Source organism: Halichoerus grypus, chromosome 6 (genome assembly GCF_964656455.1).
Source record: "Halichoerus grypus chromosome 6, mHalGry1.hap1.1, whole genome shotgun sequence".
Classification (NCBI taxonomy): Eukaryota; Metazoa; Chordata; class Mammalia; order Carnivora; family Phocidae; genus Halichoerus; species Halichoerus grypus.
The window spans coordinates 16,518,031-16,541,714 of record NC_135717.1 but is presented as its reverse complement, the minus strand read 5'-3'; the positions used below and the strand labels follow the sequence as shown (position 1 = coordinate 16,541,714).

The following is a 23,684-nucleotide window of genomic DNA, read 5'->3' as shown; positions in this document are numbered from 1 at the left end:
GATGCCCTGTCAAGACTGCGCCTTTAACTCTTGTACCAACAGGGGCGCTGCCGCAGGCCGGGCCGTGGAATCAGGCAGGCCGACCCGGGGCTGTGTGCTGCTTCCGTACATACTGGCTGTGTGACTTTGGGCAGGTCCCTTAACCTCTCTGAGACTTAGTTTCTCCATCTGTAAAACGCCGATAATGAGAACGCCGGTGTCACTGGGATGTTGTGAGGATTAAATGAGATCATCGCTGTAAATCGCAATGCCTGGCACAGAGTAAGCTCTCAATAAACGGGAGACATAATTTCCTAATATGACAGGCCCAGCAGTGGACTTGGGAAGGAAGAGCTTGGTGAAAGCCCTTGGAACCTCTCACAGGGCTCATGTGTCCCCGGCCTTCTCCAGGCGGGGATGTTCCAGGTCTCTGGGCTCTGCCAGAAGCCTCAGGCCCTCCCCACTAGCCCAGGACGGCGGGGCCAGGCTGTGAGGCGGGCGGGGGCCAGGCAGAAAGGCCTCTGTCCCACGGGGTTTCCCAGGGGACTGGTGAGGTTGGCACCGGGTAGAAGCTCTTGGAGCGTGTCCTCTGGTGCTTGAGGTAACCCTGCCCGCGGCCCGGCCTCCGTGGGCCTGCCGTGGGTGGGGCTGGGGTGGCGGTGGGGGGTGCAGTGGAGGGGGGGAAGGGGGGGTTTGGGGTGGGGGTGGAGATGGGGCTTGGGGCGGGAGATGGGGGTTCGGTGGCTGGGGGCGGGGTGGGGGGACAGGGTCTCCGCGCGTGCGTGGGCCTCGCGGGGCCTGGGGGCGACGTGGCCGCAGGGCTGGCCGGCCGGGCGTCGCGGGAGGCTGGAGGCCGGCGGACGCGGGGCTGGGCGCGCTGGTGCGGGAGGAGGTGGCCGCTGCGGTCCCGGCGCCCACCCCGCACTCCAGTGCGGCCGGGGCCTCTGGCGGCGAAGCGTCCTCAGGCGCTGGGTGAGGTCCGAGGTGTGCCCAAGCCCTTTGCACACTTGGGGTGCCGGTGGGCCCGCTCACTGTGCGGGGGTCCGTGGCGAGCAAGATGGGTGCTGTGACCTTAGGTTCGAGGCGGGCGAGGGCCGCTCGGCCCCGAAGTGCCTGCGGTCGGTAGCTGTAGGGTTGGGAGGCTCTTTCCACCCTCGCGGCACGGGTCGGTGGCTGGAGCTTGGGGCGGCCAAGAGAGACCCAAGGGCCTCGCCTTGCCTGGGGAGCCAGCTCACCTCCCCTTCCCCTGGGGGATCGTCCTGGGTGCCCTCGGGGCCTTGCTTCCTCCCCCGGGAGCTCTGGTGTCCGGCGGCACCGCGGAACCGGGCCGGGCGTTTGTCCGGAGGCCCCTTCTGGGAAGGAGCCTCCTGAGGGGCTCTGTCTTCAGCCCTTTCTCGTGGAGGGCTCTTCTGGTCATTCTCACTCCCGAATCCTGCAGGAGGAAAAGAAGAATCTGGGTAGTGTTTTCTCCTCCCTCCACCCAAGACTAGGAAAACCCTGCCTTGGGAATCTTAAATGGGGCAACTTGGTGGAGAATCTTTGCAAATGACAGAGTTCTGTGTTTCTGACGGCAGGTGGAGGTTGAGGCAGGGCTTTGTGGGGACCCGGTTGCTGAGATGTGACAGAGCTGGGCAGCTCTGCACTTAGTTGCAGGGTGATTTTAGACAAGTTACCTAACTTCTTGCAGTCTGTTCAGCTGTAAGGTGGGGATAATGGTAAAGGCAGCCTCAAAGGACTGTCAGTGTGACCAGGGGGTCCACAGACAATGAGGATGGCGGGGCACAGCAGTGCTATGTTAAATCAGAAAGACCAAATATAAACCTGTACCTTAAAATTCTTTCCAACTCTGTCGCTACCAAGTGAGGTCCAGTACCCGCCGCCCCACTAACTACCATGTATACCCCTAATGCCCAGATATTGGTGTCTTATATTATTTACCATTAAAATAACCAGGGATAACATAATTTAAATAAAAGAGAGAAAAAACAAATAAAATAACCAGGAGTCCTTGGAGGGTAGCTGATTCCATTTCTTAGACAAGAAAAATCTACAAGCATCCTGTTGATGCCAGAAAACAAGGATATTTTCAAGGATGTCAGGGGTCGTGTTACAAAGACAAATATCCTAATTAAACGGACTACCATTTCCAAAGCTGTTACGATTTGAGCACCCTAAAATCTGTAACAATCATTATGCTTAAGTGAAATGTCTGGGGAAGGCTGTGAGTCCCTAAACGACTCAAAAGTAGAAAGTAAATATAAAATCTTCAAAAAGGTAGTTGTAAGACAGGTACACTCTCCTACAGGTACTAGAGGTACTCCTATAGGGAGATGTACTAGAAAGGTGATGAGAATAGGTATGTATAATTTTGATGATTTTTATAAATAGAAAGTGTAAATATATGGATATTTTGATTCATCTATTATTCCTCTACTTCTATTTATAAGGCAGAAATATGAACTCATTTCTCTCTGTGCAAGGAGGAAACTGTGAGCCCAGTGACCCTGGGTAAGGCAGGGTTACCATGACTGAACAGCACTGATAAATACATACAGTACCCAGGTAGGAGGAGATGTCAACCCTGTTCTAGCTGATGATGCACCCATTTGTCCTGATGAGAACTAGCTTCAACATACTTATTACCTCATCTCCTAAGAAAATTCTTTTCAACCTGAGGAACTTAAAAAAATACTGGGCTATGAAAATAAATAAATAAATAATAAAATAATAAAATAAAAATACCGAGCTACAGGTCCCATCACAAAAGATCCCCAGATTCTATAATAAGGGATTCTTATTCAGGATAAAGAACTCTCACAACTTAACAATCATAAAAGTAACAAACTGACTGAAAAATAGGCAAAGGAATCCAACAACCATTTCTCCAAAGAACACCACAAATGGCTAACAAGTACATGAAAAGATGCTCAACATCACTATTAGGGAAATGCAAATCAAAACCACAATGGGAAAACCACAAAACCACAAAAATCACACTCATTTGGATAGCTACTGTTAAAACAAAACAAAACAAAACAAAACCAGAAAATAGCAAATGTTGATGAAGATATGGAGAAATTGAAACCCTTGTGCACAGTTGGTAGAAATGTAAAATGGGGGCGCCTGGGTGGCTCAGTTGGTTAAGCGACTGCCTTCGGCTCAGGTCATGATCCTGGAGTCCCGGGATCGAGTCCCACATCGGGCTCCCGGCTCGGCGGGAGGCCTGCTTCTCCCTTTCCCACTCCCCCTGCTTGTGTTCCCTCTCTCGCTGTCTCTCTCTCTGTCAAATAAATAAATTAAAAAAAAAAAAAAAAAATCTTTAAAAAAAAAAAAAAAAAAAAAAAGAAATGTAAAATGGTGCAGCCGCTATGGAAAACAGTGTGACAGGCCCTCAAAAAAGAGCTGGCAAGGAGTGCCTAGGTGGCTCAGTTAAGCGGCTGCTTTTGGCTCAGGTCATCTTGGGGTCCTGGGATCGAGCCCCAAGTTGGCTTCCTGCTCAGCAGGGAGTCTGCTTCTCCCTCTGCCCCTCCCCCTGCCGCTCGTGCTCTCTCTCTCTCTCAAATAGATAAATAATCTTAAAAAATAAAGAGCTGGCAATTCCGCTGCTGAGTATGTATCCAAAAAAAATTGAAAGCAGAGTCTTAAAGAAATATTTGAACACCCGTGTTCATAGTGGCATTATTGACAATAGTCAAGGGATGGAAGCAACCCAAGTGTCCATTAATGGATGAGTGGATAAACAAAACATGGGGTATTATATACAATGGGATATTACCCAGCCTTAAAAAGGAAGGAAATTCTGACACAGGCTACAACACGGATGGACCATGAGGACATTATATTAAGTGAAATAAGCCAAAAAACAAAACAAGTACTGTAAGATTCCACTTATAGGAGGTCCCTAGAGTGGTCAAATTCAGAGTCAGAAAGTGGGATGGTGGTGGCCAGGGGCTGGGGGGAAAGAGGAAAGAGGAGTTATCAGTTAATGTGCACTGTTTCAGTTTTACAAGATGAAAAGAGTTCTGGAGATGGATAGTGGTGATGGTTGCACAACAAAATGAATGTGCTTAAGGCTACGGAACTGTCCACTTAAAAATGGTTAACATGACGCTGTGAATTGTGCAAGACTGTTGAATCTCAGATCTGTACCTCTGAAACAAATAATGCAATATATGTTAAGAAAGAAAAAAAGAAGAAGAAGAATGTAGCAGGAGGGGAAGAATGAAGGGGGGGAAATCGGAGGGGGAGAAGAACCATGAGAGACGATGGACTCTGAAAAACAAACTGAGGGTTCTAGAGGGGAGAGGGGTGGGAGGATGGGTTAGCCTGGTGATGGGTATTGAGGAGGGCACGTTCTGCATGGAGCACTGGGTGTTATGCACAAACAATGAATCATGGAACACTATATCTAAAACTAATGATGTATGGGGATTAACATAACAATAAAAAAATTTTTAAAAATGGTTAACATGATAAATTTTATGTTATGTGTATTTTATCTCAACAACAAAAAAAGATGTCCAGGTTCTTTTTTTTTTTTTTTTAGGCTTTATTTATTTATTTGACAGAGAAAGACACAGCGAGAGAGGGAACACAAGCAGGGGGAGTGGGAGAGGGAGAAGCAGGCTTCCCGCAGAGCAGGGAGCCCGATGCGGGGCTCAATCCCAGGACCCTGGGATCATGACCTGAGCTGAAGGCAGACGCTTAATGACTGAGCCACCCAGGCGCCCCAAGATGTCCAGATTCTAATGTGCAGCCAGGTTTGAGATCCTCTGTCAGGGGAAGGGCACGGAAGGGTATATGTGAAACTTTGGCGACCTTACCAATTATAAGTTAATAATGGGTTTTACTAGTGCCAACAGACCAGGTCTTTCATCATAATGAAAGGACAATAGTTTAGGTATTGATGGCCATACAAAAGTTGAATGTACCATCTCTGAGAAAGACACCAAGTTTCAGAAATTAGTATCTGTATATAAACCAGTTACATGTATTAGGTCTTGTTTGTATTTTGATTCAAACAAGCTGAAAAATTTTTAGTTGGCATTTATGGAACATTTATTCAAATTGAAAATTCAAATACATTGGATATTCAATATTAAGGAATGATTATTTAAAAATTTTAATTGTGATGATGGCACTGTGGTTTAAAATCCTTAATCTTGGGGTGCTTGGATGGCTCAGTCATGGAGAATGTGACGCTTGATCTTGGGGATGTAAGTTCCAGCCCCACGTTGGGTGTACGGATTACTTTAAAAAATCTTTACAAAAAATAAAATCCTTTTAATCTTTTAGAGTATCATACTGAAACAGTTCAGATGACATTCCATCATGTATGAGATTTGCTTCAAAATAATAAGGGAGGAGAATCAGTAGTCATGAGTTGAAATTGTTCAAGTTGAGGAGTGGGTTCGTGGAGAGTCTATAAACTGTATTTACTTTTGTATTTGTTTGACATTTTCCATAATGAGTTTTTCTTTAAAGCATATAAAAGAAAGAGAGAGAAAGAGAAAAAGAAAAAGAAGAAAGAAAGAATAAACGGGAAAGAGAAAAAGAAAGAAACTCAAAAGCTACCCAAGGTAACAAGAAAACTTTATATAAATGGCACTGGGGCTAATGATCCTCAGTTTTGAATCCTCAGAGCTGTGCCACCTGATCCCATGTCTCTGGCCAGAACCTGCAACCTGAGCTTATTCTGAGACAGTTTCCTTTTTCTTTTGGGTCTAGTAGGATTACAAAAACTCCAGGGGGCGCCTGGGTGGCTCAGTCGGTTAAGCATCTGCCTCTGGCTCAGGTCATGATCTCAGGGTCTTGGGATCGAGCCCCACGTTGGGCTCTCTGCTCGGTGGGGAGTCTGCTTCTCCCTCTGCCTGCTGCCCCCGCTGCTAGTGCTCTCTCTGTCAAATAAATAAATAAAATCTTAAAAAAAACTCTAGGAAGTTATACAAATAATAACTGGTAGAATTACTGAAGCCCTAGAAAGGTATAAAAATTGGAACCTCAGGAAGGTGTTGGAATAAGGACAACAGAAGGTTAAACCCATGGTTTTAGCACTTTTATAACCAGTTTTGATGGCAGGGTTTTAATAAATGCTGTCATTACTCTATTTGTAAATGCTTAAAGCATACGAGTAGTCAAAAGAATCCACCACATTGACTTTGTCTTTACAGTTAAATTATTTAAGGTAATTTAATTGGTCAAATTTGTAATCAAAGCCTAAGTCCCTGTGGAAAACAAATGGTTTTCAATTTTTTTTCTTTTTTGTTATAGTCTAATAAATTGAGCATTGGACAGAGTACAGAAGGTAGTAAATATTTCTCTCCAGCCCGGAAGCCTGTCAAATATGAAATCATCTATCAGGGGGTTCTGACTTCCCCTTAAATGAGCAGGTGCAGGAAGAACACTTGGCCCAGGGCCTCCAGCATAGGATGATCTCAAATCCAGTTCCGATGAGCGCACGTATTGGAGAGGGAAGGGGTGGTGGCACGGGCAAACATCGGAGACACAAAGCACAGACAGGGCCTCTCACAGGCATGCTGGGTGTCTGGTTGATCAGGTAGCTTTCGGTCATTCAGCAGATGCTAACTGGGCGCCAAGAGGGTGCCAGGTGCTGGAGATACTGTGGTCAAAAGGACAGGCCCTACCATTTTTTCTCCTTCCAAGTCCCACTGGCCATCCCTATTTTTCAGCCACAAACAACGACCTACCGCGCTTTTCCCTTCAGGCCATTCTCATGAATACAGCTAAGACGTCCCAGGCCCCCTGAGGAGCAGCCCTGCCTTCTCTTCAAGAGGTGGGGAGTTAAGGTCTCAATTCAGGGTTTAGGCACTTAGCTAATCTCCACTTAAGTGGTTAGAAGCATGGGCTTTGGATCCCACGGCATCGGTGTGAGTCCTAACTCAGCTGGGCTTTTTGTTTTGGTTTGGTTTTGGTTTTTGGCTAGGTGGCTCAGCATCTTTTTTTTTTTTTTTTTAAAGATTTTATTTATTTATTTGAGAGAGAGAGAGAATGCGAGACAGAGAGCATGAGAGGGAGGAGGGTCAGAGGGAGAAGCAGACTCCCCGCCAAGCAGGGAGCCCGATGCGGGACTCGATCCCGGGACTCCAGGATCATGACCTGAGCCGAAGGCAGTCGCTTAACCAACTGAGCCACCCAGGCGCCCCACAGCATCTTTTTATCCTTGACCTTGGACAAGTAAGATAACATCACTAGGCCTGTTTTCTTGTCTACCTTGTCAGGATAATAATCCCTACTCAACAGGGTTCCTGTAGGATTAAAGGAGATTATGTATATATGTGAGTGTATGTGTATTATACATATATCTGATCTATATTTATATATGGATAGAGATATAGGCACAGAGGAACATTAGTGGCTGTTATTATTACCTTAATATCGCTGTTACTTCAGGGTTTGCTCCTTGGAAAATCTTGGATATTTGCTTATGGATATAACCAAGTAGATTAGATCTACTGGCAAAACATGTTGTTTATTTTCCTGCGTGTTAATTCATCGCCCTATTCAGGCCAATTGATGGCTATTCTAGTTCACATTTCCCCCAGATCATCAACAGATAAAAATAGATGACGAATGTCAGAAAGAGGGTTCTGGGAAAACATGTCTCCAGAGACCACAATGTGGGCAAGTGGTTGGAATGCAGAGGGTGTATCTGATCCCACTGGGATCAGGGCCACTGCTCAGAGTTGTGTAAGTTACACACCGCATTGTGCCATTCACTTCCTGCTAGAGATCTGTGTAGTTATTACAACAAATTTCCAACAGATGGCAGTAAATTGTTTGAAGGAAGGGGTACCTTTTCCTAATTCACACAATCATGCTAGCAATTTATGAGCCATTTGAAGAGTTGATTGTGGTCTCTCCAGAGGAGAGAGCATGTAACACACTTTCCTGTCCATGTGCCGGGCTAGGATCTAAGACACCTGTGGCAGAGAGGAACTGCCTTCTCTCAAGGTCCGGGGCAAAGATGAGAATTCCTTGTGTGATAGCAGAATTCTAAAGATAACCCCCTAAAATTCCTGGCCCCTGGTTTTTCAATCAAACACTAAGCAAGGCACTGCTGTGAATGGATTCTGCAGATCTAACTAAAGATGTAATTAAAGTTCCAAGTCAGTTGATGTTAAGATAGGGAGATTATCACCCAATCAGGTAGCCCCTTAAACGCAGTTTTCTTCAGCTGGTAGCAGAAAAAGAAGTCAGAGACTTGAAGCAGGAGGATTCTGAGCTGTTGCTGGCTTGAAGATGAGGAGAGCCGCGTGATGAGGAACGTGGAGGCCTCTAAAGAGCTGCCCCCAGCTGACAGCCAGCAAGAAAACATCGGGCACAGCCCTACACAGCAAGGAACTGAATATGGCCAACAACCTCAACTCCTTTGGAAGTGGATTCTTCCCCCGAGCTAGGTAAGACCCCCGCGCAGCCAACACCTTGACTTTGACCTTAGGAGACCCTAAGCTCAAAGTCCATAGGACCTGTTTTAAAGGTGTGTTGTTTAAAGCTGCTAAATTTGGGGGTAATTTGTTATACGGCAAGATAAAACTAATATGCTTGGTTTCATGAAAGAGCTCAGCGGGAAAGAACATGGGAACCCCTTCAGGAAAGGGTTCTAGCATCCGTCTTGCATAACATTGGTGGGGAGGACACATTGTCCCCACTCCTAATGTTTCCTTCTACGTAGAGGGAGGACTACTGGTCTATACTCCTGCCTTTCCCCATCTCCTGATTTCCTTAGGAAGGAGAAATATATCCGTATACAAGTTCCTTCCTCTCTTTTCCCCTTGAGGGGAAAAGAGCCACCTACTGGCTAAAACTTGGGTTCTGTTATATTTCTCCATGTTCCAAGTTTTACATGGGAGGCTGGTCATGGTCCAGTGCTGCCAGTGACCATGGACAGATAAATCATTAATTCTTGGATTTAATAACATGACTCAGAACTCAAGAAGAGGGGTAAAAGTACGGGATCCCTCCCCCTCCCCTGACATGCAACCCTGGCAGGGCCTAGCTAATCTGCTCACCTTTGCAGACCTGGCAGGGAGCTGTATAGGTAAACTGCTTACACTTGACTGTCTGCTGCCTGCACTTGAACCCTACAGATGAAGCTTCCTCTTAGTAGGATAATGGCCTTCAAATCTGTGCAATATTGGCTCTTATGGGCCAAACTGTGTCCTCCCCCCACCACAAAAACTTATATGCTAAAGTCCTAGCCCCCAGTACCTCCGAATGTGACTGTATTTGGAGATAGGGTGTTTAAAGAGGCAATTAATTTAAAATAAGGTCATAGGGGTGGGCCCTACCCTGCCCTAGGCATGTGGGGGGGGTGGGTGTCTTTATGATAATCACCTGTGACCAACAAAGAATAACCAGCCCCTAAAAAGGAAGTAAACTGTTGAAGGTGTTATCAATAGAGATGTTAAAAGGATTTAACTTCCCTGGTTAGCTTTCTATAAAGGACCAACCCTAAAGGCCCTCTTGGCAACCCTGTCGGGACCCCTCTCATTCTTGAGCTTTTTCTGTATCTTCACTTAATAAACTTCTATCGCTTTACTCATACACACAATAAATAAGGGTGGGCCCTAAGCCATATGACTGGTGTCCCTAATAAGAAGAGAGTAAGACACAGACGCAGAGGGAAGATCATATGTAGACACAGGGGGAAGACAACCTTCTACAAGCCAAGGAGAGAGGTCTCAGAAGAAACCAACCCTGCCAACACCTTGATTTTGGACTTCTAGCCCCTAGAACTGTGAGAAAATAAATTTCTGTCGTTTCAGTCACCACTTGGTAGTACTTTATTATGGCAGCCCTAGCAAACTAATACATTGGCCCCCCCAAGAGGAAAATGTTGCCCTATACCACTTCCCTGTTTGCGAGGACCTGGTATCCTATTCTGGCTGCTAAGAGTAAATAAAATCATGAACAGATAAAGGAAAGCTAACAGCCCATCTAAGGGGGCTCAGAAACCATGCTGGGCCCCTGGGTGAAACAGCTCCAATTCAAATAAAATTGATTGAAGAAGACTGTTTAAAAAAAAGGTTACATGGGGCGCCTGGGTGGCTCAGTCGTTAAGTGTCTGCCTTCGGCTCAGGTCATGATCCCAGGGTCCTGGGATCAAGCCCTGCATCAGGCTCCCTGCTCGGCAGGAGGCCTGCTTCTCCCTCTCCCTCTCCCCCTGCTTGTGTTCCCTCTCTCGCTGTGTCTCTCTCTGTCAAATAAATAAAAATCTTTAAAAAAATAAAAAAATAAAAATAAAAAAAAGGTTACAAGAGCTCAAACTTCCTTGTCACCAGTCTTCCAATCCTATTCCTTCCAAGTCCGAGACCATCCAGCCAAACCATTAGCAACTGCCCCTGAATGAGTATAGCTGTGTACCTCTGGCCCTTTCTCTTGCCAGACACAGTAAACAACCAAATGCTCTTCCTGAAGATCTGTCCACTTTTCTTCACCCCCATCCAAGTGGGTCTGGTGTCCTGCCTGTCCCTGTCAGGTCACAACAGCATATCAGACAGACTCATTTGTATAGCCTTGAGTTTTTTCTTCCTCAATTAGCTGGGAATAAGGGCCACCCCAGGATGTCATAGGCATTGATTGAGGGAGAGAAGACAATGCAACAGGAACCACCTGCTCATATAAATGGCTCATGCCATCTGGATCTTTCCAAGCCTCGTCTCTTATATACCATTTTCACTTGATAATACATTAGTGCTGTTCACACTCAACATTTTGATTATGTTGGGCACACAACACTCAATTCATGATGAGAATCTCAGGTTGCAGGGTCACCTGAGGTCACCCAGGTACGTGTTTGGTCCCTACTAAGTCCCAAGAGCAAACCAGAAACCGTTTCTCAAAAGTAGAATAGTTGTGTGTAGAAAAGGGCCTACATTAATCAAATATCCTGTAAGTCTGGCTTTAATTCTGCTATTAGTGAATACTGACTGGTTCCTGCTAGAGGATCCGTATGGTGTCCCTGTTTGCCATGGACACTTTGGGTATCATTGGCTCTGCTAGATCATTAGCACCAAGTGGCAGGGCGGCATGAGCTGCCCCCTAACTGCCTGCACAGTCTATTCTTAACTCTGGTCCCTAGTCCAAACTGGCCCCCCATAGGTGACTCTATTGATGAGACATGTTACCTCCAAAATCCATGGGCCTATACCAACCATAGTGCCTCTTTTGGAGTAAGTAGTTGTATGAGGTGCAACTTGTCTTTCACCTTGGAGGGGACAGCCTTATATACTCTAGACCATTGGATTCCCAGAAACTTCACTGAGTTGGCAGGCCCCTGAATTTTTTGTGGGGTTTATCTCCCACTTTCTAGTTTGCATATGTCTTACTAAGGCAATTAAAGTATTTGTTACTGCCTGCTCATTAGCTCCGATAATGCCATCAGTAATGGACCAGTGGGATGTTCCGTGGGATGTTCAGGTGATCAAGATCTCTGCAGATTACATTATGTCAGAGCAGAACTGACATAGCCCCGAAGCATGCAGATGCATGATGATGGCCTTGCCAGCTAAAAGGAAACTGCTCTGGTGGACCCTTTGTACTGTCACGGACAGCAAGCCAGGTAACAGCTACATGCCAAATACCAGGGGCTGTGCTGACTTGCTCTGGGAAAGGTACTAAATCTGGGACGGCAGCTGCAATTGGAATCATCCCCCAATTTCAGTTCCTGATGGTCCACAGTCATTCTCCAAGGTCCATCTGACTTCTGCACAGGCTATACTATGGCTTAAGTGAGTATGTGATAGGACTCACTACAACTGCTTCTTTCAATTCTTTGATGGAGGAATCCATGGCATGAATCTCTACACTTTTCCCAGGGATGTGGTATTTTTACTGGGTTGTTGTTTTTGTCGGGAGGGGAAATTTCCAGAGGCTTTCACTCAGTCCTTCCTACCCTATTGTCCCCCAGTCTGTGGGTAAGAGAGCCTATGTGGGGGTTCTGCTACTATGTTAGTTTTCAATTTATTGCCTCTCAGCTCCAAATTCACCCTCCAGTATCTGCTCCGAGATAATGGGCTGGACCATTTATGCATTTCTCAGTGCACTGAACGTGATGTTAAGCTTTGCCAGGAGAGGGCGCCGGAGGGCCACTGAACGAGGAAGGGGATGCCCTTCCTGGTTCTAGTCCTGTTGAGGTTTCAGTTTTCTCATTTTTGCTGTGCAGTTTTGCAGGGCTACATATATGTGGGCACATCTAGTGGGCCTTAGATGTGTGTCCAGAGTAAGGAGTTCTTTGGGGGAGCTCATAGACCCCACCTTGCAACCACCTTGCTGCACCTCCTCTTCCTGGACTCAGACACCAAAAACCGCAGACCACATGCTGCCTTTGTGGTAAGTGGATTCCTTACACTTGGACTCCTTTTGCACACTCACCCATCAGTCTTGACCCTTGTGTAGCCTTCTCTAGCACTGAACTTCTGCAGAGCAAGCTCTTTCTAGAGCTTGACTTTTTTTTTTTTAAGATTTTATTTATTTGACAGAGACACAGCGAGAGAGAGAGAGAGAGAGAGAGAGAGAGAGAGAGCGCACAAGCAGGGGGAGTGGGAGAGGGAGAAGCAGGCTCCCCGCTGAGCAGGGAGCCCGATGCGGGGCTCGATGTGGGGCTCGATCCCAGGACCCTGGGACCGTGACCTGAGCCGAAGGCAGACGCCTAATGACTGAGCCACCCAGGCGCCCCTAGCACCTGGCTTCTGTAGTGATCTGGTTTTCTCCCCCACTGTGCTTTACCAAGTGCACTTTCTGTTTGAGTCCTGCAATGGCACGGCTTGCTCCGGCGCTAGACTCCTGTGTTGGTGCAGTTTTCCCCAGCACTGGGCTCCTGCAGAGTACGCATGCTCTAGCGTGACTGCTGTAATGACATGACTCTTTGCGGTGCTTGATCCCTGCCCTGCAAAGTTCCCTCCAGCACTGGGCTCCTGCAGAGTATACTTCCTATAGTCTTAGTTCTACAGCAGTGCTCAGTAATTAGCAACTTCACCTGACACTCCAGAGAATAGATTTCCAGGAAGTCCCATTGTGTGGGGGTGCCCATTACTGACTCTTCTGTCATGCCCTCTTTTTTTTTAAAGTTTTATTTACTTTAGTAATCCCTACACCAAGCATGGTGCTCCAACTCACAACCCTGAGATCAACAGTTGGATGCTCTTCTGGCAGAGTCAGCCAGGTGCCCCCCTGCCATGCCCTTTCAGATAAAGCCTGGATCTTGGACCTGGTGGAAGAGGACTCTGCCTTGGGTGTTCTGTCTCAGCCCTAGAGATAAGTAGCTGATCTTTATGTCTGCTACTTCTATATTCTTTAGAATTGTCTTTAGCTCTCATTAGCCTATTCTCTAATCTTCCAAGCCCCTATTAATAACTCTTTATGTTAAACTTTCCCATTGTGGCTTCTGTCTCCTGATTGGACCTTGACTGATCTAATAATTGGTACTGGGAGTGGTCCTAGGAGACAGACCCACAAAGATAGGGTTTTGCAATTGATTTGGTCACATTTGGACTTCAGCAGTGCTGAGTTCTTTGCCAATGGGAAATGGTATGCTAGTAATCCACAGTATGCAGTCACATCACAGTTAAAGCTGTCACCTGTGGCTGATTGGGATGAAGCACCTGCCTTGGGAACTCAAATGACCACTGCCCTTGACTGTGATGGCAGTGGCAATGACTAATGACAATGGATTCCTTTCAGTGCGTTTGATCACAGAAAATGACAAGCTCAGGTCTACTAAGTCCCAACACAAGTCAGTCTGAGAACCAGAGTGCTTCCATGACTGTTCTAGAACAATCCCTTACATAGACCCAGCTATGTAAGGTCTATATTGCTAATATTGCTAATATTGCTAAAAGTCAAACACAAAATGTGATCGTATAGTTGCTGAATTTTAAAGACAGTTGAATTCAGTATTATCAAATACGTCATGGGAAAACTAGAGCGTTGATCAGGAAAGAATAGGATCTAGAAATCTAGAATGGTGCATCTGGTTGGACCCAGATGAAGTGGACAATATTGAACTTCCAAGTCATTTTGTGTCTCTCTTGCCAGTGGAAGTAGCTTCCCTCCTGTCTGAAGAGACCACATTTCCTGTCTGAAAACTCGGTGATAACCTCACTTAAGGCAAATGACTTCCCCTCAAGTCCAACACAAGTTCCCTGTTGTCACGAGACCTTTAACTAGGGTCAAATCTCAGCATGTTCTAGGGGGACAGATGCACACTACGGTCCAGCAGGAAACAGTTTATATACCAAAAAGAATTGCAATACGTTGCTAATGTGTTGGCAGAAATCTGGGGAATGTGTGGGAATGGATTCTAAGGGTCTTAGACCAATGAGAGTAGAATATAGCACTAAATCAGGCCAAATTTATCAATATGGGTGCATTTACTAGGGATTCCAGACTTCATGCGCTAGCTCATGCACCTGAAGTTGGCTCCAAAAAGTTACTTGAGGGTCACCTGTGTAGCTCAGTTGGTTAAACATCCCCAACTCTTGATTTTGGTTCAGGTCATGATCTCAGGGTCATGAGATAGAGCCCTGCTTAGGGTTCCGGGCTCAGCGGGGAGTCTGGCTTTCTCCCTCTCCCTTTGCCCCTCTCCCTGCTTGCATGCTCTCTCTCTTTCTAAAATAAATAAATAAAAAGTTACTTGATTCACTGACTGAACTTTGGATTTGATGGTCTCCTAATGTTAGTGAAGTTGAGATGCCAGAGTTTTCCTGGCATCATGTGGAAGAAGGAATCCAAAGGCTTAGGGTAATAGACTTGATTTATCTTGTGCAACCTGTCAATTATATTCTATGAGAGGATCCAGAAGACACTACCTTTGCTAAGGCATTGAAGGGAGGATTTCCATCCTTGAGAAGTTCTATGGTTACTCTCCTTTGTAGGTTAGGTGTGGCTATAGACATGTGACTAATGAGTAATGATTACCATCATTGAGATAGGCTCCCTGATCTCAGTGGATGGGATCCAGACAAGGTGGACACATCAACTGTAAAAGGTGGCAGGGAACATCAGACAATCTGATTTCTTGGCTTGCAGAGGTCTGTGATATGGGTAATTTTTTAAAAGATTTTTATTTTTAAGTCTCTCTACACTCAACCTGGGGCTCGAACTCACAAACCTGAGATCAAGAGTCGCACATTCCACCAACTGAGCCAGCCAAGTGCCCCAGGTAATGGATAATTGATGACAGTCCCTAGGAATGAAATAGATAGGCAAACTTTGCTAGTATTGCTCAATCTATTTCCTTGTTGATCTTCTGTCTAGTTATTCTATCCATTATTGAAGGTTGGGTATTGAAGTCTCCCACTATTATTGGTGAATTATCTATTTCTCTTTTCAGTTCTTTAAGTTTTTGTTTCATGTATTTGGGGGCTCTTTTGTTAGGCACATATAAGTTTATAATTATTTTGTCTTCCTAATGGATTGACTTTTTTATCATAAAATTTTTTTCATCTCTAGTAAAAAGTTTTGTTTTAGTTGTTTTATCTGATGTTAGTATAGCTACTCTACATCTCTTATGGTTCTTGTTCTATCCTTTTACTTTCAACCTCTTTGTGTCTGTGATTATAAAGAGCATATAGTTGGGAGCACCTGGGTGGCTCAGTCGGTTGAGCATCTGCCTTCAGCTTGGGTCATGATCCTGGAGTCCTGGGATTGAGCCCCACATCCGGCTTCCTGCTGAGCGGGGAACCTGCTTCTCTCTCTCCGTCTGCTCCTCCCCCTGGCTCGTGCTCTCTCTCTCTCTAGTAAATAAATAAAATCTTTTAAAAAAAAGAGCAGGATGCCTGGGTGGCTCAGTCGGTTAAGTGACTGCCTTCGGCTTGGGTCATGATCCTGGGGTCCTGGGAACGAGCCCTGCATCGGGCTCACTGCTCTTTGGGAAGCCACATCTCCCTCTGCCTGCCGCTCCCTCTGCTTGTGCTCTCTCTCTGTCAAATAAATAAATAAAATCTTTAAAAAATAAAATAAAGAGCATATAGTTGGGATTGTGTTGGTATTTTATTATTTTTTAGGGGGCAGGGGCAGAGGGAGAGGGAATCTTTTTTTATTTTATTTATTTGAGACAGACAGACAGACAGCAGGGGAGGAACAGAGCGGGAAGGACAAGCAGACTCCACTCTGAGCACAGAGCCTGACATGGGGCTGGATCCCAGGACCCTGAGATGATGACCTGAGCCAAAATCAAGAGTCTGACACCCAACTGACTGAGCCACCCAGGCGGCGCCCTTGTGTTGGTTTTTAAAAAATCCATTCTGCTAATCTCTGTCTTTTGACTGAATTTTTAGTCCACTTTCATTTAATGTAACTACTAACAGGATAGGATTCATGCCTATCATTTTGTTATTTATTTATGTGTTTTATCTTTTTTCCCCTATGTTCCTCCATTACTTTCTTTTGTGTTAAATATTTTCTAGTATTCCATTTTAATTCCCTGTTTCTTTTACTCTGTTCTTTTGAATTACTTTCTTAGTGGTTTCCCTGGGAATTACAATTAATGTCTTAAAGCAGTCTAGTTTATTTTAATGCCAACTTAATTTCAATAGTATATAAAAACTTTGTTCCTATATATCTGTTTCTTCCCTTTTCCTTTGTGCTATTATTGCCATACAAGTTACATCTTCATATAAACCCATAAACACAGTTTTACAATTATTGCTTATTGAAGTTGTCTTTAGAACATATAAAAGAGGGGCACCTGGGTGGCTCAGTTGGTTGGGCGTCCCAACTCTTGGTTTCAGCTCAGGTCATGATCTGGGAATGGTGGGATCAAGCCCCATGTTGGGCTCTGTGCTCGGGGTAGAGTCTGCTTCAGATTCTCTCTCCCTCTCCCTCCTGCTCTCTCTCTCTCTCTCAAATAAATAAAAAGAACATATAGGGGCGCCTGGGTGGCTCAGTCAGTTGAGTGTCTGCCTTCAGCTTGGGTCATGGTCCCAGGGTCCTAGAATCGAGCCCCGCATCGGGCTCCTTGCTCAGGGGAGAGTCTGCTTCTCCCTCTCATCTGCCTGCTGCTCACCCTGCTTGCTTGTGCTATCAAATAAATAAAATCTTGGGGCGCCTGGTTGGCTCAGTCATTAAGCATCCGCCTTCTGCTCAGGTCATGATCCCAGGGTCCTGGGATCGAGCCCTACATTGGGGTCCCTGCTCAGCAAGAAGCCTGCTTCTCCCTCCCCCACTCCTCCTGCTTGTGTTCCATCTCTTGCTGTGTCTCTCTCTGTCAAATAAATAAAATCTTTAAAAATAAATAAATAAATAAATAAATAAAATCTTAAAAAAAAAGAACATATAAAAGAAAAAAAATTATAAGCCACAAAATACTTATAACATTTCTAGTATTTATATACTCTTTTATTGATGTTCTTTATTTCAAGTGGATTTGAATTACTGTCTAGTCCTTTCATTTCAGCCTGAAGGACTCTTTTTATATTTCTTGTAGGGTAGGTCTGCTAGGACCAAATTCCTCCATTTTTATCTTGGAATGTCTTAATTATTCTTGAAGAATGGTTTTGCTGGATATAAATATCTTGGTTGATGGGTTTATTAATTTAGCACCTTTTAAAAATATTTATTTGGAGAGAGAGAGCGAGCGTATGAGCACGAGCAGGGGAGGGGCAGGAGAGGGAGAAGCAGACTCCCTGCTGAGTGGGAAGCCCGACAGGGGGCTCGATCCCAGGACCTGGAAACCATGACCTGAACCAAAGGCAGACACTTAACCAACTGAGGCACCCAGACACCCCTCTGTTAGCACTCTGAATATGTTATCCCACTTCTGGCCTTCGTAGTTTCTGATAAGAAGTCAGCTGCTAATCTTATTGAGGATCCCTTGTACATGATGAATTACTTTTCTCTCTTGCTGCATTCAATATTCTCTTTGTCTTTCAAAGTTTGGCTATGGTGTGGGGCGCCTGGGTGGCTCAGTTGGTTAGGCGACTGCCTTCAGCTCAGGTCATGATCCTGGAGTCCCTGGATCGAGTCCCGCATCGGGCTCCCTGCTCGGCGGGGAGTCTGCTTCTCCCTCTGGCCCTCCCCCCTCTCATGTGCTCTCTCTCTCTCTCTCATTCTCACTCTCTCAAATAAATAAATAAAACTTAAAAAAAAAAAAGTTTGGCTATGGTGTGTCTAGATGTGAAACTCTTACAGTTTATCCTATTTTGAGCTTCTTGGATATGTAGATTAATTTTTTAAAATCAAAGTTGGGAGGGTTTTGTCTATTATTTCTTCAAATATTCTTTCTACCCCATTCTCTCCTCTCTTCTGGGACTCTCATTATATGTATGTTAGTACACTTCATGTTGTCCCACAAGCCTGTGGGGTGCTATTCATTTTTATTCATTCATTTTTCTTTCCGTTTCTCAGACTGAATAATGTCAACTGACTTGTCTTCAAGTTTGCAGATTCTGCTGCTAGGTCAGATCTGCTACTGAACCTCTTTAGTGAATCTTTCATTTCAGTTATTTACTTTTTAACTCCAGAATTTTTATTTTACATATATATAATTTATATTATTATATTTATTATATATAGATTACATATATGTAATTTTATCTGCTTATTAATATTCTCTATTTGGTAAGACATTCTTATACTTACAGTTTTTTAGACATGATTTCCTTTAGTTCTTTAGCTCTTTGAATATTAAGCTATATAATAGCTGATTTAAAGACTTTTTCTAGTAACTTCAATGTCTAGACTTCCTCAGGGAGTTTCTTTTTACCGCTTTTTACCTTTGCATGGGCCATACTTTGCTGTTTCTTTGCATGTCATAATTTCTTGTTGAAAGTGACATCTTAAATATTATAATATGGCAACTCTGCAAATCAGATTCCACCCCTCCCCAGACTTTGTTGTTGTTGCTGTTTGTTTGTTTAGTGACTTTCCTAGAGTAATTCTATAAAAAACTGTGTCCTTTGCTCTGTGGCCACTGAAGTCTCTACTCAATTAGCTTAATGGTCAGCTAATGGTTGGACAGATTTCCTTAAATGCCTCAACCAGTAAGTCTCCTGTGGGGCCTTGTGTGTGTGTGTGCGTGTGCACTACTGCTTTAATCTTCACTTCTTGCCTGTACAGACCCTGAAGGTCAGGTAGAGGTGAAAGCTTAGGATCTCCTTTGGTTTTTCTTGGGTATGCACACAACCCTACATTTGCTTGTGAACATCTAGGAATTCCCAGGAACATGTCAAAGCTTTTCAAGGACCTATGAATATCTCTCATTCTGTAGTTTTTCCTTTTAAGTTGTTTTGTCAGCCTCTCCTGACCACCAACTGGTATGGTCACTTCAGGCAGCTGTAATGTTAAACAGTTGCCACTGATTGTTTTCTACACATGCCCTACAGTTATGGCTATTAGCACAGGGAGAGTTCTGACTTAGGGACAAACTCACAACAGGCTTTCCAGAGAGCTAACAGGTCAAATAGTGGCACTTCTCTGAGGATGGAGCTGTTGTAGAGCTTCAAGCCTGTTCTGCTTCCGCTGGTGGCTGCTAAGCCATTGGTTTTCACAGCTCCCTTAGTTATGAGGCTTTTAGTTTTCAAGGTTTCTGTGGACTTGGGGAGAGGAGAATGGGACTAGGGCAAGTTAAAATTTCACAAAGTTTGGAGTACCTGGGTGGCTCAGTCCTTAAGCATCTGCCTTTGGCTCAAGTCATGATCAGATCCTGGGATCGAGCCCCGCATTGGGCTCCCTGCTCAGCTGGAAGCCTGCTTCTCCCTCTCCCACTCCCCTGCTTGTGTTCCCTCTCTCTCTGTGTCTCTCTCTGTCAAATAAATAAATAAAATCTTAAAAAAACACACACACAAAAAAAGTTCACTGCTCTCACTAGGATACAGCTATTTTTTTTTTTTTAATAAGCATTCCTTGTATTGTAGCTAACCTTTGGTTAGTTTTCAGAGTTCTGAAAATGCTTATTTTGACAATGTTTTTCCAGAGTTCTTGTTGCTTTTAAGGAGGAGTAGTTTGTTTGTTTGTTTGTTTATGTATTCATTCGAGACAGAGAGATACAGAGAGAGAGCATGAGCAGGGGGAGAGGCAGAAGCAGACTCCCGGCCGAGCTGGGAGCCCTACCTGGGGCTCGATCCCAGGACCTGGAGATCATGACCCAAGCTGAAGGCAGACGCCCAACCATCCGAGCCACCCAGGCGCTCCAGAGGAGTGGATTTTTGGAAATCTTTACTCCACTATTCTGGAAGTGTTTCTCTCCTGCTTGATCTATCTATATAATTGGAGAAATCCTAGGTCTGGTAGCCAAAACAGGAAGTGGAGAGTCACAGCCTCTTACCAGTTCCCAGACACAAGTCAATCACAGACCCAGAGCCCTTTGATTGAAGGTGATGCCGAGTCTCCTAAGGAAGGAACCTGCATCATTGTTGCAAGTACGCATAAACTTTCCTCCTAGCCTTCCCCAGAGGGACCTACAGCTATTTAGTAGGGTATCTGTGCACTGGAAAAAAGGACATACCCAGATATTTCTGGGATCATTATACATTGGCTCTAAATGTACTTATTCCTGGGGACCTAAAATGCCACTGTGGTCCATCATTCAAAGTAGGGGCTTATAGCAATCAGGTGATAGATGGGAGTCTTTTGACTCCAGGCCAATTCAGTGGGCCCAGGTAGCTCATAGGCTGGCCCATCCTGTGGTTATTTCCTCAATGCCTGAATTTATAATTAGAATAGATACACTTGGTAACTGGCACAGACAATAATGAGAGACTCGAAGATAATGGAAGAAATCTTACAACACATCAGACATATAAAGGAAAGGAAATCATACCATTACATGTAAATTTTAAGGACAAATCCAAAAGACCTAATGCAAATAATAGGAGTTTCCCAAAGAAGAGAAAAGTAACAGATGGAAAGGGAGATTTGAGCCTGGAGATTAAAAGGACTCATATGAATAAAGATAAGTATCTAGACATAGCCTGATGAAATTCCTGAACTTCAGAAATAGAAAAAAACAAAACAAAATAAAACAAAAAACCAAAACTTACAAGCTTCTGGACTAGGTTATTTAAAAAGAATGAGGATCAGACTAGTTTAAAGCTACCCATCTGTAATACTATAAGCTAGAAGACAGTAGAATACAAACTCCAGGAGAAAAGAATGTAACCCAAGAATGAAAAGTGGCAATCATGTCACTTCCCAACCAGGGCAAAAGAAGGACAACTGGCATACAAGATTCAGTGCATAGATCACGTGCATGACCTTTCTGAGGGAAGGGCTCAAGAAATCCTCCAGTTGTGATGGAGAGCTCAAGATAATGACAGATGAAGAAGTGAGGTAGCAGAGGTGAGCAATGAATCTTGCAATACATAGATACACAGATATAGATATAGATATATAGATAGTTCAGCTTAAATGTTAGCAGTAGACTGGGAATTTGTGCTTTAAGTGTTAAATAAGGATTCTTTTGTATAAGTGATTAACTTTAATGAAAAACCTAATAATAGATTAGAACAAAAAATTGTAAGCTATCTTAGCAAAACTCTTGGAGAGTGAGGAAGGTCAATGCATTCTAGAGCGATCATCTCTTGGGGGTTTGTGAAAGAGTGGGCAAGTAAATTACTTGATAAAGGAGTAGGATTATGACCATGCACTGATAAAACAATTTAGAACAATTGTGATTGCTAGGAAAAAGAAGATAAACACTGGCAGGTTTACAAAGAGGGGAAAAGGTAATAAATAGAAACTTGACCAATCCCAAAGAAGTTTTTTTTAAAAAAGCAAACAGGAAAACATTAATGAAAAAATAAATAGTAAATGTAAAATAAGGTGGAAAGAAAAAAGTATATGGATTAATGCAATAAACAGGAACACACTGAATTAACATTATGACAGAACTTGTCGGACTAAGTTACTTTTAAGACCCTCTATAAGCAGAAGAAAAATTAAAAAAAAATTCTTTTAATCTGCTATGAGCAATTTATAAGAAACACACATAAAACAAAAGTGAAAATATATTGGAAATAAATAGATGGACAAAAAAATTTCGGGCAAATGCAAACAGAAAACATGATTAAGTGGGGGGGTTTGCGGAGATTCTGGCAATGTTTATTTCTTGGTTTGGACAATGGTGGCTAGGGTATTTTAATAACATTATGTTAAAATGTCTATTTTCCTCTGAATGCTTATGCATCTGGATGATATTTCATAACTGCCATAGGCAGAATAATCGCCCTTGCTCTAATTCCTAAAATGCCCATGCCCCAAACCCCAGGACTGGTGAGTGTGTTACTTCACATGGCAGAAGGGACTTTGCAGATGTGATTAAGTTAAAGACCTTGAGATGGGCGAGATTATCCTGGATTATCCAGGTGGCCCTGTGTAATCACAAGAGTCCTTAAAATCAGAGATCCTTTTCTGGCTACAGACAGCGGGAGAAGTGACAGTGGAAGAAGGGTCACAGAGAAGTGACACTGCTGCTCTGAAGATGGGGAAGGGGACCATGAGCCAAGGGCTGTGGGTGGCTTCTGGAAACTGGAAAAGGCAAGGGAGTGGATTCTCCCCTAGATCCTCAGAAGGAACACAGCCTTGCCCACATCTTGATTTTAGCCCAGTGAGACCCATGTCGGGCTTCTGACCTATAGAATTGTAAGGTAATAAATGTGTTGTTTTAAGGCACTAAATTTGTAGTAATTTGTTACAATAATAAAATACTAATACTACAACAACAACAAAAAAATATTTTAAAAATTTGCCTTCCTGGGGCACCTGGTGGCTCAGTAGGTTGAGCATCTGACTCAGCTCAGGTCCTGATCTCAGGGTCCTGAGATCAAGCCCCGAGTTGGAGTCTGCACTCAGCATGGAGTCTGTTTCTCTCCCTCTGCCCCTCCTGCTCATGCTCTCGCTCTCTAAAATAAATCTTTTTTTTTTAAGATTTTATTTATTTATTTGACAGAGAGAGACACAGCAAGAGAGGGAACACAAGCAGTGGGAGAGGGAGCAGGCTTCCCACGGAGCAGGGAGCCCGATGCGGGGCTCGATCCCAGGACCCTGTGATCATGCCCTGAGCCGAAGGCAGACACCTAACGACTGAGCCACCCAGGCGCCCCTAAATAAATAAATCTTTAAAAAATTTTTGCCCTCCTTGTCTTCTCAGTATCACTTTTAAATTAATCTACAGTTGGGACATCTGGGTGGCTCAGTCAGTTAAGCATCTGCCTTCGGCTCGGGTCATGATCCCAGGGTCCTGGGATCGAGTCCTGCGTCAGGCTCTCTGCTCAGGGGGGAGTCTGCTTCTCCCTTTTACTCTCCCTCTCTCTCTCTCAAATAAATAAATAAAATCTTCAAAAAAATTAATTAATCTACAGTTTTCTCAGCCATAACTTTGCAAGGCAGCAGTCATGGGGAGAGAACAAGTGGAGAAAGCATGGAGCTTGAAGATAAAGGACCAAAGTTGTAGTGCTAGCTTTGCATTAACTTGCTGTGTGACTCTGAGCCTATTGCTTTCCCTCTCTGAGTCTGTAACTTTAATTATTTTATTTTTTTTAAGATTTTATTTATTTATTCATAAGAGACAGAGAGAGAGAGAGAGAGAGGCAGAGGGACAAGCAGGCACCCCGCCAAGCAGGGAGCCCGATGCGGGACTCGATCCCGGGACCCCGGGATCGTGACCCGAGCTGAAGGCAGACACTTAACTGACTTAGCCACCCAGGCGCCAATATAACTTTAATTATTTTAATTGGATTTGTAACTAT

The 23,684-nt window shown here is 44.3% G+C and overlaps 1 protein-coding gene across 1 annotated transcript in view; it reads right to left on the bottom strand.

Annotated features, from left to right (window-relative positions):
* Window positions 1–716: 716 nt before the first annotated feature.
* BCL7C (BAF chromatin remodeling complex subunit BCL7C) overlaps window positions 717–23,684 on the bottom strand; it is a 40,543-nt gene continuing 17,575 nt past the window's right edge. Inside the window, exon 6 of the mRNA XM_078074587.1 lies at window positions 717–1,411. Coding sequence (XP_077930713.1) covers window positions 1,211–1,411 — 201 coding nt within the window. The 3' untranslated portion in view covers window positions 717–1,210. The remainder of the gene's footprint in view (window positions 1,412–23,684) is intronic.